Here is a 19,430-nt window from a genome sequence, read left to right as displayed (position 1 = left end):
CTGCACCTGCACGTGCTTCGTCCTTGCTGGGGGGCTGGCGTTCCTGGGAGTGTATTTCAGCACAGCCTGTCCCCCAAAGGCCTGTGGCTTTGTTTCTCTGCAGGGGTCATTCTTGTGCTAGTGGTACCTTTTCTCCTTTATATTTTCAAGTGATAATTTAAAAAACCCATCAAACCCATAGAAATCTCATTTGAAAATCAGCATTATCATATTACCAAATCTCATTTATAAACCAGTAGGCTAAAACCATACAGGCCTCTGCTGCAGTCATAAATTATCCATGTAGCCAGATAGGTATAAAGCTCCTACAGTTCCCATCTCTGTGCTGAATGTCTTAGGTTTTATTTTATGCGTTGCTCCTATATTGCTGCTCCCTATTTTTTCTAGAACTTCACATGTAATCAGGATTTCTTTTCTAGAATGGTTGATCCTGCCCTTTCTGTTCCACATGCTTTACAGGCCTGGGTTCTTCCTCCTTGTCCCTCTGCATTGTTTCCTTCCCAGGCAGTGGGGTCCCAGGCTCTAGGGACAAGAGCTGTGCTGTACTCGGCCAGCCACGATGCTCTGCTCTCATTCAGAAAGCCACTACTGCATGTTACTCACAGCCTACCCACTGAATGTTTTCACTCTGGAATTAACACATGTTGGTCTGTTATGAGGGCTGGTTCTGAATTTTTTTCCTGCTTGTTTTTTCAGGGAAAGCACTTTTAGTTCAATACTTTTATATATCAGTCTTTTGGAGAGTACTCAAGAATATTCAGTAAGCTCTCTCTGTTTTTCTTAGTTATTTGACATTAATTATTGAAATAGTAGTATCCAAGTAGCAAGACGTGTTCTTTTTTAAAAATAGGTTTTAGAATGCATTCTTCTAAAATCATCTCCTGCCCTGGCTGGTGTGGCTCAGTGGTTTGAGTGCTGGCACGTGAACCAAAGTGTCATTGGTTCGATTCCCAGTCAGGGTACTTGCCTGGGTTGCCGGGCAGGTCTTCCGTTAGAGGCCTGCAGGAGGCAATCGATTGATGTTTCTCTCACACATCAATGTTTCTCTCCCTGTCTTTCTCCCTCCCTTCCCCTCTCTCTAAAAATAAATAAATAAATAAATAAAATCCTCTCCTATTAATAGTAAACAATTCTTTATCAGTTTATCCGATTTTAAACATCTAAAGAAAGTATTAATATTTTAGTAAGTAACATTTAATATCTAGTAGTCTAGGTTCCAAATATATAGACTACTTAATTTCTTAATATAATGCTTATATTTTGTAGACCAATCAGGAAAGTACCACCCACAGGACATCCCACACCTTAACCTTGGCCATTGAATCAATGTGAGTCCATTCAGATGATGGAAATCACAGTGGATTACACAGAGAGCATGTTTAATGTAAATAACTGTTACATTATAAGAAATAAGGACTATAAAATAGGAGGAAAAGTCTGTGTCATTCCCCAGGGCTAAAGGAGAATACCCAGGGAGGACAAAGGTGGAAGGCGGTCTGCTCTCCAAGACTGGGGCTCAGATCTTGTGGGAGAAAGAGCAGTTCAGCTCACAGGATGGCAGAGAAGTTTTCTGCTTTGCCCAGTAGTTTCTTGATAAGCAAGAAGCAGCCTCTGGAGTGCAGGGGAGACACGGGCAGTCAGCAGTTAAGGGTGTGGGTGTCCAGGAGGGCAGAGGCTTGGGTGAGCAGGAGGGCAGGGTGCAGGCGGAGACCCTCAGAAGGCTGGTGTCCCTGTGCAGAGGGCTGTAGAACAGTCATCACCAGGCCGGGCCCAGGAATCACATATTCTGGATGCGTGGCTGGGGCAGAGCTCTGACGGGCGTTCACACCCCTGCACCCCTCTCGTGGGCTCCTAGCTACAGGAGAGGACTTTCCCCTGCAGTGTCCCTCCAGTGCCCTCTACTGAGAAGACCTAGCAGCATGTTCACCGTAGAGGGAACATGCTTAAAGGAGTTCTGTCTGCTGTGGTAGGACATCTTTACAGGGAAAAGTGGGGGATGAGAGGCAATAAATTGATAACTAGCACATTTATAGTTTCATTGTATTCCGATCCCCCTTTTTCTCTTTACTGGTTAATGTCAGTTGCCAAGTGACTCCCTCCATATACGCTAAACCCCATAGTTGTGATGAAGAGGTAGTGCAGGGGCAGAGCCCCATCATCTGAACCTCTTTGTCCCCATTCAGGAGCAGTTAAATGGGCAGTTGAGATGCTATTCAACTGTCAGTGCTAAATTTGTTACTTCTTACCCCTGCCGTGTTGGGTTGCACCAGTGGCACTGATTTTGAAATTGGGTGGCCCACCTACAGGTCTGGCCAAGAGAAATGAGAAGCAATTATTACAACTGATTAAAGAAAAAGAAACATGTTGAATATATTTTCTTTTATTATATTGGGAAATATAAGTTCTTATACATAAATAGTAATAATTTGAGTTTAAATCACTTCTCATTGATATTTAGAATGTTTTATGATGTTTTGACTGATTCAAAACATCATAAAGTTCCAGAATGCCATATTGGTTTCTATAAACTTGAAAATAAGGTTCCTGAACAGGCATGGTTGCCTGCAAAAAGTAACTTTAAAAAAGATAACATTTTTAAAAATTCAGTACACATTGACTGAGTCGCCCTTCAGATGCTCTTAAGATCTTATTTTGCTCCAATCAGGTTGACCGGTTAGCATCCTTTCCTCGGGAGCTCCTGAGCGTTTCTTCCCAGATCAACAGATAGAGGTGACAGATGTCTCCCACCGCTTCCTCAGCTTTGGTCTGTCAGGAGTACCTGTCCGTCGACTTAATGGCTGCGGGTGCACAGCCAGGGGGCTGTGTGCGAGCGAAATGGCGGGAAGCTGCCCGAGTTACCGTGTTCTAGTTTCCATGTGTGCTACCTCCCACGGGGAGTGTCTTTATTCTCAGTTTTTCTAGCTGTAGTTCTAAAAATCCGCTCTCCAAGTGTGGTAACTCAGCCCATGCAATACTGGTTTTTGCAGAGAAAGGTAGGAGGCTGAGATGGTCTCATAAAGTGCCCATAAGGTGAGGTCAGGGCTTATAAAGAAATCAAAGGTAATGACTGATGACATCATCATCATCATCATCATCATCATCACCATCACCACCACCACCCATCTCTAGATAAAAATCTGTGGTACTCACACAGCATTCGCTCCTTGTAATGATTCATGGCCAGCCACTGTCCCATGTGTCTCTGTCCCTCCCTCAGGCTTCTCTCTCAGTGTGTCCCTGTGCTGCAGAGTGCAGACACTTCGCAGGCGCCGGCTGTGTCTCTGTGCTCTGACAGCAGCCATCTTCCTCGTTCTCAACACGTGGCGTGCGTGCTTCAGCGCACCCTCAGTGCCTGTCCTCAGGTGAGCACACCGTCAGCCGAACCCTCCCTAACTGGTCACTGCGTTAAAACCAGCTCTGCAGAAAAGCTCCTGGTGGACAAGTAGGACTTTCCAGATTGAGTGTAAAGAGAGAGCTCTGTTCACTCATGAAACCCTTTTTTGGCCACTTGAAACGAATGACAAGCCTGAGAGTTGTCATTCCCTGCCTTTCCCCCTGCTCTGTTTTTACTGTTGCCTATTTTAGCCAGACTGACTTATCAGGAGGTTTCCCAACTCTCTGGCCCTAAAAGGGGCTCTTTCCCAAGTGGAGACGCCTGAGCCTGCAAATCCGAGGAGTCCCATTGTGCTGGTGCACTCAGCGTCGTGGCTCTTACTGCAGCCAGGCTCCCACGGCCAGCGGGGTGCTGCTGTCCTTCCAGAGTATCTGGGGGTGAGACTGGTCTTGGTCACAGGGGAACGCTCTGCTGCGGTCAGGCCGGTCACCCCGCCGCCCCTCAACACCCCACACTCTGCCCACCTCTGGATGCTTGCTCAAGGCGTGCCACTTTACTTTCTTTTGCCCCAGTCCTAGCTCTTCAGTTTACACTCCATGTTTCTGTGGAGCCTGTTCTGAGAAAGCCTTTCTAGCCCTCTGTTTCTCTGACCTCGTATAGTACATATAGTGTGCGCCTCACAGCTTAATATTTGTCTTTACTCTTGCGGTATTTGTGGTGTTTGTGTGGTCCAGACCAGATCGTAGAAGGAAGAACTGTAGTTCTTCTCTGTCCCCCTAGTTGTTCACTGGTAGTTACTTGTTAAAATATCTGAGTCGTTGGCGTAGATCTTCCCCTTGAACCAGAAGATTTGGCTTTGGGTAGGGCTCAACATGGTTTAAAAAAGTAGAGGGCCTTCACTGCACCTCTCTTTAGACAGGCTGCTGTAAATTGGCAAGTGTGGCGAACACCTTTTCTATCGGCTCATGGCACTTTCAGAAATGCTATTTTTGTGTGTCAGCTGCCATACTTCAGGTTGCCCGGATGTGGCCTGGAGTGCGGATCCTAGACAGCAAAGGGCTCCTGCCGGTACCGGTGCTCGGAGTGGCACTTCCTTCCGCCTCCTCGGTCCCCTCTCCTGCCTCTAGGACTTAAGTCCAGATGGGGGTGTGAAACGGGGAAAGGGGTGCTCGCTTGATTGTTGAAGTCTGTTTGGTGTTTCAGATTAGGTTTCTCTGTGCCCACATTGCGAGAGGAAGAGGCAGAAATGGAAGCAATAGGAAAGCAGAGCTAGCCCTGTCACCTTCCGCGTAAAACTGTGCAGTGTCTTTTTGTCGTATGGGATGAAATCCCTCATCCTTACTATGCCACTGGGGCGTGGCCCCCACTAACTCTTCTGCTCCTGTTCTCCCTCTCGCTGGTTGTGTTCCAGCTGCTCTCGCTCTCCCCCTTCTTTGCTGGTTAGCCTCCACTCAGTCCTGAGGCAACAGCAGAGCTGGGATTCAAATCCAGTTGCATTGGACCCCCTTCTCCTCACCTTTGACCCTCAGGATCTGCCAGCTTCCTTAGAAGCATCTCCTTGTTTCTTCCCCCACTCAGCCATGTGACTTTAGATCAGAATATGCTAAAAAATCTGTAATAGCCTCTTTTTAACCCCCATTTCTCCTCTTTCCAGTTCATCCGCACATCTTTGCCAGACTAAATCCTCTAAAATCCTTCTTTTATTATCACTTGCCTCACCAGGAATCTTTGGTGGTTCTCCATTGCTACTAAAGCATGAACACGTTGGCCCCGCATTCTTACCCCATCCAGCCCATGTCTTCCAGTCAAGTTTTGCCTCCTTTGTTTGCTCTCTGGTTGGTTCTTGGAGCCCCGAAGGCCGAACCGACACACTCATGCTCTGAAGCTGGTCGGCTGTGATTCTGCTTGCTGCTGCACCAGCCCGTGTCTTCCAGCCATCCCAAGCCTGCAGTCCTGTTTCATTGCTTGGTGAATGCCCCTGTGTATATATTCCTACAGTTTCACTCAACTCGTGTTTAATTTGACTTTATTTTTATTTTGCCCCCCCAACCCCGATTTGACTGGAAGCTCCTTGGAGCATGACTGCATGTTGTACTTCCTTTTATTCCCCAATACATCTGATTTGGCAGCACAAACACAGCAGACATTCAGCAAACATGTGTTCGTGAGTGAGTAAATAAACCATGCTCCTGATTTTCTGTCCTGTCGGGGTTTCGCCTCAAATTAATGTGTTCCATTGCGCTACAGAGATTATACAGTTTGAAAAAAGACAATTCTGGGGTCTTGCACACATTTCTGATTGGGGACTTCAACATATTGGGCAATATATGAACTTTAATGTTCTCATAGATTGAAGTGCAAAAATATTGGTGTATTGACTGCCAGTGAGGCAGGGTGGAAGATACGGCCACAGAAGATACTGGTTGTAGTAGATGTATGTTCTTTTGCTTTTAGCTGTGATCTGCTGTTCAACTTAGTAAATAAAGCACAGTGCAGAAACCGCTGAATAAGAATATTTAACATAACTAACAATCAAGGCCCTTGGGAATAAAATAAACTTAATTGTGATTCATAAAGTCAGTGGACTGAACTGTGGACGCATTTCCCTCCAGCCGCCCAGTTTTATTTCCTCTGGTTTTACCTTTCTAATCACAGTTTGCTCGGGGCGAGGTGTTTCCTGTGTCATGGGGACACACAGTCAGCAGCCATAAAGCGGTCTGGAAAAGCAAAACCTCATTTCTCCTCAAAGGATCTTTTTTAACAATCAAAATGCACAACTAATTCTAAAAATAAATAGTTTGGCAACTGCATACAATAACTTAACTGGGAGTATAAGTTGTTCTCTACCTTTGTTTGAGTTTTTTTCTCTTTGTGTTCGACAAGCAAAAGAAATTCCTTCAAGGAAATGTATCTGCTGTGTATTTACACTATGTTGTAAATTGGAATATTAACTGAAGTTAATGATGGAGAATGTCAGTGTAAATTAAGAACATTATCTAAACCTTATTAATTAATGCGTGAGAACACTCGTGAAGAAAGAACCCTGGCCATCCCTGGGTCCGGGTCCTAGAACTGACTCCTGTCTTGTTAAATGATGTGGAGAAAGTAATTAACTCTTCTGTTCCTTTTTTTTTAACCAAAGAACTAGGATGAGAACATAATTTTTTTTTAGTGTCTCGCAAGGCATTCTGAAACACCAAAAGGGGAGGACAGTCAGAAAAATTATGAACCAGGACTTTAAAAGAATAGTGGAAGTTACTTAGTACAGTAGTTTTGTAGTTTTAATTGGTCTTTAGTTGAGAAACAGCTGAAAGTGTTGAACCAGGTTCCTTGAAAAGAAACGAGATGCATGATATTTATTTTTCACTTACCGAACACAATTGGTTTTTGTGATCTGAGTCAGTGTTGTATAATCTGTTTAATTATTGAGAAAGTGGTTTCACTTCCTTTGAAAAAAATTCCAGATAAATTAATGGGTTCATAAAGTTTATTTTAAATGTTGTATGATTTTTTAAAATGGATGTTAGGTACTGTAATGAGACTGTCTTCATTTTCCTACGGATCAGTTTTGTGATTGAGTGCCTCATTAGCAAACTAAGATTCCACTTAACAGGAACATTCAGAGGACAAACCTAAGAATACATGTAAGCTCTTAAGAAAAGGAACTAGGGAACACGTGTGAAGGACCCACGGACAAAGCCCAAAGTGGGCAGGATTGAGGGTGGGAGGTGGGGGTGGGTGGGGCGGGGGAGAGTGGTGGCAGGAAAATGGAGACAACTCTACTTGAACAACAGTAAAAAATAATAATAGCCATCCTAAAAAAAAAAGAAAGAAAGAAAAGGAACTGGGGATTTTTGAGGAAATGGCAGACTCCTGGACTGGAGGGAGGGAGAGCACAAGATAAGCCAGGAAGGAAGTCTTAAAAAAAAAAAGGATGAGTAATGTTGAAAGCACACACGTGCTACCTTGAAGGAGCTCCTAAGAGCTAAAAAATATGGAACAATTTGAGCAACGGAAATAATGATAGTAATGGATTAATTACGATTTATAGAACAGAATGAATATCTGCGAGTCAATGTTTATATTAAAAATATTTGAATAAATAAATGAGGGAGAAGGAATAGCTCTTGCTTACCTAGAATTCTAATTAATAAATATGGAAGGAGTAAGGGAGGTAAAAATATCACTGTTTGGCAAACACTAGGGCAAAGATTATTGCAGACCAGACCCACCTATGCATGCTAAAATTAGTGGGTGGAAGTATGATGAGAAGCAGGATATTTGCATAGTTTTAAAATATGTCTTCATAAGATACTTAATAATTTCAAAGAGAAAAATACTAACTTTACAGTGGAAATACCACATTAAACAAGTTTTCAAAGCTAACATCATCTGTAATGAGCTAAATCAGTAGTTTGTGCCTTCTGATAAAATGCTCTGAAAACGGTGCAAATCACTTTTATGGGTTTTTCCTCATTGTTTTAAATTATATATTTGATTTCAGAAAATAAATTCACATGCAGTTTTTTTATTGAGGTATAATTGATATACAATGTTATATTAGTTCCAGGTGTACAACATAATGATTTGATATTTGTATGTATTGCAAAATTGTGCCCACGATAGGTCTACAGATTTTTGCTTGTGATGAGAACTTTTAAGATTTACTCTCTTAGCAGTTTTAAAATATGCAATACAGTATTATTAACTGTAGTCACCATGCTGCACTTTACATTCCATGACTTATTTTATAGCTGGAAGTTTGCGCCTTTTGACTCCCTTCACCCATTCTGTCCATCCCCCACCCTCTGCCTCTGGCAACAACCAGACTGTTCTCTGAGTCTGTGAGCTCTTTTAAAAAAATTAGTTATTTATTTTTTTTTGGGGGGGGGAGGGAGAGAAACATGAATGTGTAAGAGAAACATCTACCGATTGCTTCTTGCACACCCCCAGCTGGGTACCAGGCCCATAACTCAGGCACGGGCCTTAACTGGGAATCGAACTGGTGACCTTCCAGTTCTTGTAGAATTCTTTATACATGGTGGGGAGGTTTACAATGGTTTGTATGGGCAATAATACAATATTTAATAAATAATAATACAAGAATAAAGGCTATTTCATACACTCACAACTGTAAACCTTTTTTTGCCTCACCCTGTATGTTCTGGATCATATGGCGTTTCCTTCAGTCTGTTAATACAGTGAATTGTAATAATTTTTTCATCCTCACCCAAGGATACGTTTATTGATTTCAGAGAGAGAGGAAGGGAGTGGGGGAGAGAAAAACATCAACGTGAGAGAGAAACATCCATTGGTTGCCTCCCACATGTGCCCTGACCGGGGATTGAATCCATAACCTTTCAGTGTACAGGACAGCACTCTAACCATCTGAACCACCCGGCCAGGACACTAATTTTTTTAATTTAAAAAATTGTGGTAAAATACAACATAAACTTTACTATCATAACCATTTTCAGTGCGCAGTTCAGCGGTATTAACTACATTCGTACTTTTGTGCCGCCACCACCGCCGCCTGTCTCCAGGACGCTGTCAGCCGGCACGCTGAAACTCTGCGCCCGTCAGAGTCTGCTCCACTCCCCACTCCCTCTTGCCCCCGGGGCCCTGGCGACACCATTCTACTTTGTGTCTCTATGAATTCGACTGTTCTAGGTGCCTCATGTAAGTGAAATCATATAGTAATTTTCTTTTTGTGACTAGCTTTTTTCATTTAGCATTATGTCCTTAAGGTTAATCAGTATTGTAGTATGGATCTCCTTACAATTTAAGGCTGAATAATATTTCATTTTGTGTATATACCATAACTTGCTTATCCATTTGTGGTGGACAGTTGGGTTGCTTCCACCTTCTGGCCTTTGTGAGTGATGCTGCTGTGGACACGGTGTACAGGGGTGTCCTGGGGACCCTGTTTTCCACTCTCTCGGACTTGCTCCCAGCAGTGGGGTCGATGGGCCATTCTGTGTCTAGGTCCCCCTTTTACTCTCCCTCTGCCTTGCTCTTCTCTAAGCCCTGACTCCCTGTGGACCTTTTCCATTTAGGGATTTAAGTTTTAAAAGTTCTCATGTATTTGTTTCTCTAATAATGTAGTAAGTCCTTAGTTAAGAAGATTGTTTAGAGTGTAGAGTATGGCAGTTCCTGAATTTCCTGGCAAAGTGACCAGAAACCCCTGTGTTTCAGCCTTTGCTATTGCAGAAGTGCTACAGTTCATTTTCCTCCCTTAATAAATACGGCAGAGTGGACGTAATTGAATCTCTCTGCTGACTCGGGATCTCATGATGCCTCAGGGCTGTCGTTGTGAGCGGAGCAGGGTGTGCGGAGGGTGGAAGTGACTGGGGACTGGGGCTACGTACTAACCCCTCTGAACTCTTCACAAAACCAAGTCCTCGATGTGACTTTGTTTTGTTTTATTATGTAGGTGTTTATAAGCAAATCACACAACATAGTATTATATGATAACATTTGAAATGTGTTTACTAAACTTTGTTTCTCATCTGGCCCTCTTTACTGTTTTTCCCTTATTTTCCTTCCTCCATGCATCTGTGTCCCACCCACATCACCAGACGCGGGGCCTCCCCTGCTGTGCGTAGGCCCCTTTCATGGGTGTGATTTGTAGACGAGATGGGTCTGGGGTGCAGCATTCATCTTCCTCTCCCAGCTGCACTTCTCTTTCTTTTACTACACTTCAAGGGAAGAAAATAGAGCTTTGGAGGAAAGCAGATTAGAGAAAGAAAGAGGTAGGAGAATTAAGAAAAAGCAAACAAGTTAATTATGGAGAAGCACAAAGGAGGTGGGGCAAGGAGGGTTCCGTGAGATTAGGTGAGGGTGGTTAGAGACACCCCAAGTTGGGCTTCTAGGTTGCTTCCGTATTTGGACTAAATAAAGCCCTGACCCCTCCAGGTCTGAGGATCAGTTGCCAGGAACTTCTTGTAGCTGTGACCAGTAGGTAACTCAACCAGAGGTCCCTTGGGCTGGAATGAACTTAATTAGCATTCTGCAACAAGCATTTCTTGAGTGCCTGCCACTCATAGCCTCCTGTACTCAAAAACTGTCATTCTAATACTAGTCACCAACAGAAGAGAATAAACCTTCATTCCAGGTGTTTTGTTCACTACTCTCTGGACAGTGGGGAGTAGTCCCCCAAGTTCTACAAGTCCCTTCTCTGTCCTCTGCCTGGACACACCTTCCTCAGATCCTGGGGCTGCAGGGCTGCAGGGTCTACCTTTTTTGTCCCTTCAGCTGACAAGCCCGTTCGCAGTGCCTGGAGGCAGAGGGCCTACCATACCACACTGTCAGACCTTTGCCTGACAAGGAGTAACTAGTCCCCTGTTTTAGGGGACACAGACATGAAGATATACCTGGTATGTTTTAAACAGTTTTCCAGGCAGGTGTGACAGGTTCTTCTCATGTGCATTTTTGTCAGCCTGTAGGGACTGCATGATGTGTGTCCAAGCTGGGATTGACCTTGGACCCCAAAGGCTTAGCATTTTCAGTGTACCTTTTCCACGTATTACTGCAGAATGAAGCTGAATATATTTTAAGGTCATTTAGTTGCAAAAAAAATGCGGCATCTAAGCCTACTTTTTTTTAACGGAAGTTAAGAAACATGTAAAAAATACAGGAAGGCTTGATTGATCTATTACCAGTGTTGCGCTGTTTGTGGCTTAGTTTGCTGCTCACATTTCTGATCTGAAATTGCTATTCTGTAAATTACCTTATTTAAACAATCTAAGGTAGTTTGCACTCTGCATGCGATTCCTATCCTAGAATTTTCAGTCTGACCAGGAAATAAAACAACAGGAGGAACAGGCGTCATCCACAGTGAGCAATTTACCTGCATCATGAGGATGTGGTAAATAGTGGTTCTCCACCAGGGTGATTTGGTCCCTGGGGGTATGAGACAATGTCCGGAGACCTTTTGATTGTGGAGCCCGAGGAGGAGGTATCTAGTGTCTACTGGTATCTAGGGGGTAGAGGCCAAGGAGGTAGTACACACGCTAGAGCATAGGACAGCTCCTAGATTGGAAAGAATTATGTGGTCCAGATGCCGGTGGTGCTGAGGTTTAAAAACCCCATCACAGACATGCACGGAAGGTATGGATGGATGGATTGGTCAGTCAACTGCATTGGGAAAATCCCAAGGTGATGCCTGTAATTGTCGCTGCTGTCTGTGAGTTTTTCTGATTTATTTTCTTCCAGAGTTCTATTTTGAAATCATTTTAGACTCATGACCTGAGTAATTTTCATCTGTCTCAGTTTTCTTAACACTGTACACGGGAGGCTTTACTAAATGTTGAAGGAAATCAGAGGGAAGGAAAAAGACCCATCAGGAACAGATCCATTTAGGTTTCACTTTCACGTGAACCGTGAGAATCACTGAGGGTGCAGAGCAGAGTGGAAGGCTCGGAGATAAGCTTCTTGGTTTCCTGGAAACATTGAGCAGGTTACCTACCCACTGCGCCTGCCCCTTTCCTTGGCTTCTGCCTTAGGTTGCTTAGTGCCAGTGGAGTGGGTGTCAGGGAAAACACTGCCTACTTAGGACACTGACCAGCTTTGTCTTGCAAGAGATCGTTTCACACCCCACACCTTACCCCAGCCACACTGGGAGTGGCCAGCACAATCATGTTGGCCATCACTTTTAAATGTGTGTATGTATATTCTTTTTTTAAAAGATTTTTAAAAAGATTTTATCCACTTATTTTCAGAGAGGGAAGGGAGGGAGAAAGAGAGAGAGAAACATCAATGTGTGGTTGCTGGGGGCCGTGGCCTGCATGTGTCCTGACTGGGAATCGAACCTGCGATGCTTTGGTTTGCAGCCCGCGCTCAACCCACTGAGCTACGCCAGCCAGGGCCCTGTATATTCTGATTAAAACATAGAAACCTAAAGTCAAAGTCTTCTCTAATTCTGAAAATAAATTGGTATATATTCTTCCAGTTGGCAAATGTATATATTAACATAATTATTAAAGATAAAAATGAAATTAATTTTATCACATTATGATACTGTCTTAAACTTGCGTTTTTACTGTTTTATATCATGGTCATTCTTTATTCTATCTAGTATGAGGAATAAATCATTTAAAGTTGTCTGTTAAGTAAGGATTATAGTACCACTCACCTACTTCAGAGGCATTAGAAAGACTCAGATATAAACTAAGATTGTAAGTGTGTTGAGTGTTTTAGATGGAAATACCATGATGCTATGTACCATGTTCTAGTCTTAATTGCTTAAACAATGTGGAATGATTCTATTACTGGTTTCTTTTGAGATGTTTCTGAAATATTTTTAAGAACATTCTGAGTCCTTGGAGAGAAACCATTGTGGCCACGTTACTGTTATTTGTGTAACAATCTTAGATCCCGACTGTGTTTTGTGCTCCTCACAGGCAAATACGTGTACCAGCCCATGACCCCCGTGGAGCAGCTTCCAAGCACGGAGATCCCTGCAGAGCCTCGGGAGCCCACAAACACCATTCAGATCTCAGTCTCCCTCACTGAACACTTTCTGAAGTTTGCATCTGTCTTCCAGCCTCCACTCCCGCCTGATTCACCAAGGTACTGTATGATCTCAGACCTCTTTATTGACAACTATCAGGTTAAATGTATTAATGGGAAGATGTGTTACGTGCAGAAGCAGCCGGCACCACAGTCCCACAAAATGAGCCCTCAGGAGGTCTCTGCACACGATGCCTTAATTTCAAAAGAGAGCAATACACCAAAAATAGATCACTGCTCTTCTCCCTCAAGTTCTGAGGACTCTGGGATCAATGCCATCGGGGCTCACTATGTGGAATCGTGTGATGAGGACACAGAAGAGGGAGCGGAACTGAGCTCAGAGGAAGATTACAGTCCAGAGAGCAGCTGGGAACCGGACGAGTGCACCCTTCTGTCTCCGTCGCAGTCCGACCTGGAGGTGATCGAAACGATAGAAACCACCGTGTGAGAGTCGGGACAGGAGGCTGCGCCCTCTGGTCCAAGCTGAGCTTTTGTACTTTTGTTGGCTGGATCATTTTTCCAGTGCAGCTGGTATTTTCTACCCCTAACAACCGTAGCAATTCAGTGGTCTGCTGATTAGCTTCCCTCTTAAATTAGTGTTATAACTCTGACATTTGTTTTCTTTTATAACTTGACTTATTTTCTACGTAGCATCTGGTGTCATGAATTGTGACCCAGCCTTAATTTCACTGGGAACTTTGTAAGTGATGAAGTGAGGATCACAGACTATAATGGACCGAGTTGAGGAGCCACCCGAGTGAAGGAGACAGTGCTTTCTGAACGCCCAGTTCTGCACAGAAAAGCCTTGGCATTCCTTCCGGCATGCCGAGAGGCACCCCTGCGGCCCTGCCAGCCCCGTGCGGGAGTCGGCTCCCCTGAGGGGAGCAGCCTGTGGCCTGGTAGATCCCATTCTGCCCCTTTCGGCTTCTCCCCACCATCTGCTTGGGTTGGGGCCAGTTGCCTGGCATCTAGGAGGGTAAGGGGGTCCAGCTTGGCTGCTACTTATGGCCAGTGTCTGAACAACCCACCATAACCTGGGCTGCACTAGACCTTCATTTACAAAGAGATGACATCTTCAGTTTCATGCTCAAGCCAGCTCTCGCTGAGCCACCTCCGCTCTGCAGTGCGCTATGGGGAAACAGAATGAGTAAGACCTGGCTCCCCGCGTGACGGGAACCATAGTGCAGCAGTGGAGAGAACACATGCAGGTGACATTACCCAGAGTGCTCTGGGAACCCAGGGGAAGGAGAGCTGTTCTTGGCTTGTAGCTGGGGAATGTGTTACAGCATGTTTGAGCTGCTCTCCCGGGTGGGTTTCCTAACATTTCCCTGCTTTTCTTAATTGTTCTTGAAATTTGGAAAAAAAAAAACCTTTTAGGAAGTTATATAGGTATTATATTTAGGAGGCAGCCACATCTGATGTCTTAAGAAAGTATCAGTAATAGTTTTAGTTAGCCTAGAAATGCTAAAGACAGCAGTCCTTTAGGGATTAGGGATTAGGAATGAATCTAATAGGTTTGATGAATTTGCTTCATTTGGTTGTATGAAGCTTTAGAATGGCTTGGGTGAGAAATGGGTTAGAATTCAGTATGATGCATGTTTTTTTATGCAAATGCAAAAGCAGTTGAAATAGTGCACTGCTGAGTCAGGAGAAAATACTTTGTGTAATATTCACTCACTTTACTACAGTAATATTCATGGTCTGTTGTACATGTTCTCTTTTCTCACACATGCAAAATAGTGAGTAATTCTTATTTAGCTCGCTTCAGAATTCTACTCCTCATCTCCATTTACGCCAGGTGTTCTTGTGTGAGCTGGTTATCTGCCATTTCTCCAGATCTCCTCTCTGTGAGACGTAGCTAAGAATCCGGGAAATTTAACATATGGCCTAGTGAAACTCGAACTGTCAAAGCTGGAGATAGAGAAGTAGTTCTTACAGCCTGACTGTCCGTGAGTATGCTCTTGTGGTGTTATCTCATGCTGTGTCACCACCATGGCACCTCTCTTATGTGCTACGTTAGTTTGTGTTTTAAAAAATAAGAAGAGGCCTATTGTGTTCCTCTCTGAAGCCTCTACTTGGCTTCCCTCACAAATCACTCTGGGCAGAATCTGCTTTCCTAGTTGTACGTGTAGTTCAAGTGATTGGCTAGAACACTTTATTAGGTTGAAGTGCCCAGAACACCCATTGGGTTTAGAATGCAGAGTATGCATATCCCTGCGAGAACAGTGTCCATTAAAACTTTCTATGCTGGGTGAGAATGCAGTGTAAGGTTCCCACTCACTGAAATGTATGGACGCAACAAGTCAAACCAGTAAGGTGGTGAGAAAAGCTGCAGGAACAGGAGGGCCCAGGAGAGGGTGGGGGAGGTGGGGGTGCAGACAGGGGCTTCCCCACCAGCCTGGCCCACCCAGCCCAGGTGGCTTAGGGACAGACATCGGCTGAGCCTGCGAGAGGCTCTCAGTGCCTCCGTGACTGCGTGGCCAGCTGCAGGCGAGCCCAGAAGCCATGCAGTCAGCTGCTGTGTTCGGGGCGGTGACAGCAACATCAGGGCCCTGTCTGCACCCCCACACGGCCCCAGTGGGTAAGCTCATTGGATTCCCCAGTGTGCGCTCAAAGGGCCCCCCCTCTCTGTGCCATTCCTATCAGTTCTCTGCTCTGGGCCCACATCCCTGTCCCTTACATGAACTGGACTCAACCACAAGGTCTTTAAAGCCATGGGAATACATGGTCGCAGGGCCGAGGTTCTGAACCTGGCTGCGTGGGGGTTGGGCCCTTTATCAGTAATATCTGTCACTTTTAAAACTCCTGAACTGCCATTCAGAGTAGCCACAATTTTAATGGAATTTTTGGATTTAATAATGGTCGATATCACTTTAAATATTTGCACAATCTCTTTATAATTAAAAACTCACGAAGCTTTCCTTACTACTATTTTATAGAATTGGAGATGTTCCATTGGATTCTAAATATTAGATGCTCCTGGATCTCAAAATAACCTTTTCTAAACAAGCACAAGCAACAATTTCTTTTGTCCTAGCACTGTTGATATTAATAAGTCTCTAGGAAATCATATATGATCGAACCAGAATTGTTTTTTTATGCTTGCATTCCAAAACCAACTGATAAGGATATAAAAACATGTAGCCTCAACTTCAATTCTAGGCCTGTTCTGTTCTATATTATATAAAAGAATCTCTCTGTAATCCTGATACTATATTACTCATTTGTATAAGCATATTTATAGGCACTTTAGAAAACATTTAGATGTGTATTGTATTGTCGGACACAGTCGTGTTAAATAGCCCTTGGTTCACACTCGTGCGCTGAGAGACGAGGGCTTTCTCATCCGCACCCGGAGGCGTGCTCACCTGGAGCAGAGGTGCGGGCTGTGTGGGGGAGAGACAGCCTTCTCGGGCTTGCGTAGACGCCTGGCCCCATTCCCACTTTCTGAAAGTTGGTATGAAGCTATTAGGTAGAAGATAGAAAATAAGTGCTGTGTGGAACTTAGCTTTTTTATTTAACCAAGATTTACTTTAGAATTTTCAGGTTTCAAATAATTCTGACTTTTCTGAGAAATGACAAAGGAATTAAAATGCTTTGTGGTTGTAGTTAGTTGGTACATTAACAAACAAGGCTTTACCATCATAGCCAGATATATTTTTTTAACCTTGTAATTTTCAATATTTGAAAAGAGAATTTGAGGGAAATCCTGAAGAAAACAAGGTTGCTGTCCTAGAAAGGGAGAACTTGTAGTTTATGGTACTACTACACAAAATAAAAGACCACTCAAACCAGAGCCAAGCTGGAAGTTGTCCAGAAGCACCTTTTGGATTTGATTTTGACTTCAGGGTGGGGTTTGATTTCTTAACCTCCACTTCCTGGCCTGTTGGATACATCACAGTTTTTTTGGAACTGATCATAACAACTCCTTTTATGCAAATTTCTCTATTTGGGTAATAGGATGTAACCAGATAATTTATAAAGCTGTCAAAATAGCAGGCATATTTAGCAGTATAAATACTGCTAGGCAAGAAAAACGGCGTAGTAAGATAAAATAATATTTATGCAGTTGGTTCTTGGTTATTCCATCTTGTTTGCAAAATTTTATTGAAACATTTTGGCATTTTACATGGGGAAACAAAAATGTTAACAGTCTTCTTTCCTATTCCCCTCTCCAGAGGAGCTGTGAACCAAAATCAAGGTGGCCAGTTGTGTTTTAGGCTTTTTAGGAAGTAACCCGTGGTTGGCGTGTTGCCCTTGAGGGGGAAGCAGGAAGGAGGAGTTCCCCTCACGTTATCGGGGCTGCGATTCCAGGGAGGTCGGTGTTCCCCACGCCCAAGCATAAGTACGAGAGCACTTCTCAAAATTAATTTTGGAATTATGTACCTTTTAAAAATTTTATATGTCACAGATTCCTTTCAATATCACGGATATCGAGAGTGGACTGTATTCAAAAAGGGCCGTGTTTCTGTTAAGCACTTTGAGTTCCTTTTTCTATTAGGATTGGCACGGTTGTCTCCTAACACTCTGAACAGGTCGGGAAGCAAAGTGTCACCAGAGGTTTTGGTGTTGAACTTCCATAGTACTTTGTTCACACACACTTTTTTAGGCCGTTCATACCTTGAAATAGTCACTTACTATGCTGTTTTTAAAATCTGTTTTAAAGTTTTAAGCACAACGTTGACCATTCTGTAATTTACTAAAATGATATTGTTTTCCTACAGACAGCTCAACTTTCCTTTCTGTATAATACTTTAGGAAAATAACTGCCTTGTAAAATAAATGTGATTTTTTTCTTTTGTACCAGCACAAATGTGTTATTTTGGAGTTCGGAATATTCTTTCCCTGCAGTCTCCCCCTTTTGAGAGGTTCTGATTTATATAACACAGTGAACTAAAAACAAAGCTACATTTGTAAAATGTGAAACATTTATAATGTGGGCTTACATTGTGCCAGGAAATAAGCAGTTTACAGCATTATCTCATTTAAACTTTACAGAAACTTCACAAAGTGTAGGTAAGTGTCGTCACCTGGAATGCACTGCTTGTGCTGGCTCCCCAGACCCTTCCTAATACGGGTTTTCTGTTGGCTGTGTCAGGCTTATGCACCATCACACATTCTCCCGCAGACAGCGTTTCTCCCACACAAAGCTGCACGCTCCGTATTCAGTTCACACTTGTCACGTAAGACCGTTTAACCACAGGTCCTCGAGCCGGCAGCCCGTGGTCGCCCAGGCCGGCGTCCAGACCGCAGGCTGGCCAGCCCGGGAACTCAGTTTTTGCCTTCAGCACAGCCAGAAAAGAACAACTTGTGGGGCTGACATTTATTGAATAACCTCACCGCGATTGCTAAATAAATTCTTTTGTTAGTCATAGTAATAATATCATTGTTAGTATTATTAATAATTATAGCTCATCGCCTATCTTACTGCTTTCTATGAGTAATCCTCAAGCAACCCCATTTCACAACCAGGAGAAGCAGTCAGGACGGAAATATTCTTGCCCCAGGTGGCACAGTGTGTAAGTAGGAGAAGTCGGGATCTGAACCCAGTCTCTGGCTCTGGAGCCCGCACGCTCGGCCCCTGGTCTCTGTGGTCCTGTAGCACCTTCCCGCCCTCAGTGTACTCGGGGGCTGCGTCGGGTGGCTGCTCGGGGAGCCTGGGAGGAGGGCAGCAGGGGTTCCATCCCTGTCCCCAACCAGCGAACCCCTCCCCGCAGGCTGGTGGCCCACGCCTGCCCCAGGGTGCTGTTCTCCAGGCAGTCTTGGAGAAGCGCCCACAGGCTTCCTCGCCCTCTCCCCGTTTTCTGTGCTCCACACCGACCTCCCCCAACACGTGTGCGCACACACGCACCCCGTCTTCCTGCAGCCGTCCCAGTGCTTTGATCAGGCCAGCGCTGCTTCCATGTTTAATCGCATCTGACTCGCATTCAAGGCTAGCTTCTTCTGCCTTCATGAAAGACAGCTTGTCTTTTAGAGTGACTTCTGCAGACAGCTAATCTCATCTCCTGTGTGTGCATTCTACTAATTTAACCCTACATAATAGTGTTGCCAAGTTCTAGAAGGCATTTCATTGTAGCCTCTTACAGTTGCTGACTACACACACTTTTATTCTGCAGTAAACTTTAATTTAGCCTCTCTGCCTCATTACAGTTCAATCACTGGGAACGATATGCCTTTAACCCTGGTGTGCCGCCCAGTCCTGTGTGAGCTGTGGGTGAGACAGGGTCTGGGGACGCAGGTTGGCCGCGGCAGGGTTCGAACAGAGGCAACTGGAGGCCAAGGGCAGATACAGGAATTTGGCAGAAATGAAAGTGAAAGGCGAGGCAAAGTAAATATGCCAAGATGTTCATGGTGCCTTTCTGTTTGCTCTTTTGAATTTTTCCTAGTTTGCTAATATTAATGGATCTTGGTTTTACAATGAGAAACAAGCCAGCAAGCATCTCTGTGCGGGAGATGACAGTCGGGGGGCAGTCTGTGCAGGTGCAGTCTGGCTCTGCTGGGGGTGTGGGGCGGAGGTGGCGATGGGGAGCCCGCAGGTCGGGCAGCAGCCCCACCACTCATTTACCTGCTGGACCCGAGTAACAGC

At 44.3% G+C, this 19,430-nt stretch overlaps 1 protein-coding gene across 1 annotated transcript in view; it reads left to right on the top strand.

The window, feature by feature from the left end:
* Window positions 1-19,169, top strand: part of CUNH3orf70 (chromosome unknown C3orf70 homolog) — a 55,851-nt gene extending 36,682 nt beyond the window's left edge. The window contains exon 2 of the mRNA XM_045851491.1: window positions 12,736-19,169. Coding sequence (XP_045707447.1) covers window positions 12,736-13,292 — 557 coding nt within the window. The 3' untranslated portion in view covers window positions 13,293-19,169. The remainder of the gene's footprint in view (window positions 1-12,735) is intronic.
* Window positions 19,170-19,430: the final 261 nt, after the last annotated feature.

The sequence above is a fragment of the Phyllostomus hastatus genome, unplaced genomic scaffold (assembly GCF_019186645.2).
Source record: "Phyllostomus hastatus isolate PE091 unplaced genomic scaffold, TTU_PhHast_1.1 phas_contig_86, whole genome shotgun sequence".
In the NCBI taxonomy this organism is placed as follows: Eukaryota; Metazoa; Chordata; class Mammalia; order Chiroptera; family Phyllostomidae; genus Phyllostomus; species Phyllostomus hastatus.
The sequence above is the reverse complement of the archived record's forward strand: the minus strand, read 5'-3'. Positions and strand labels throughout refer to the sequence as shown.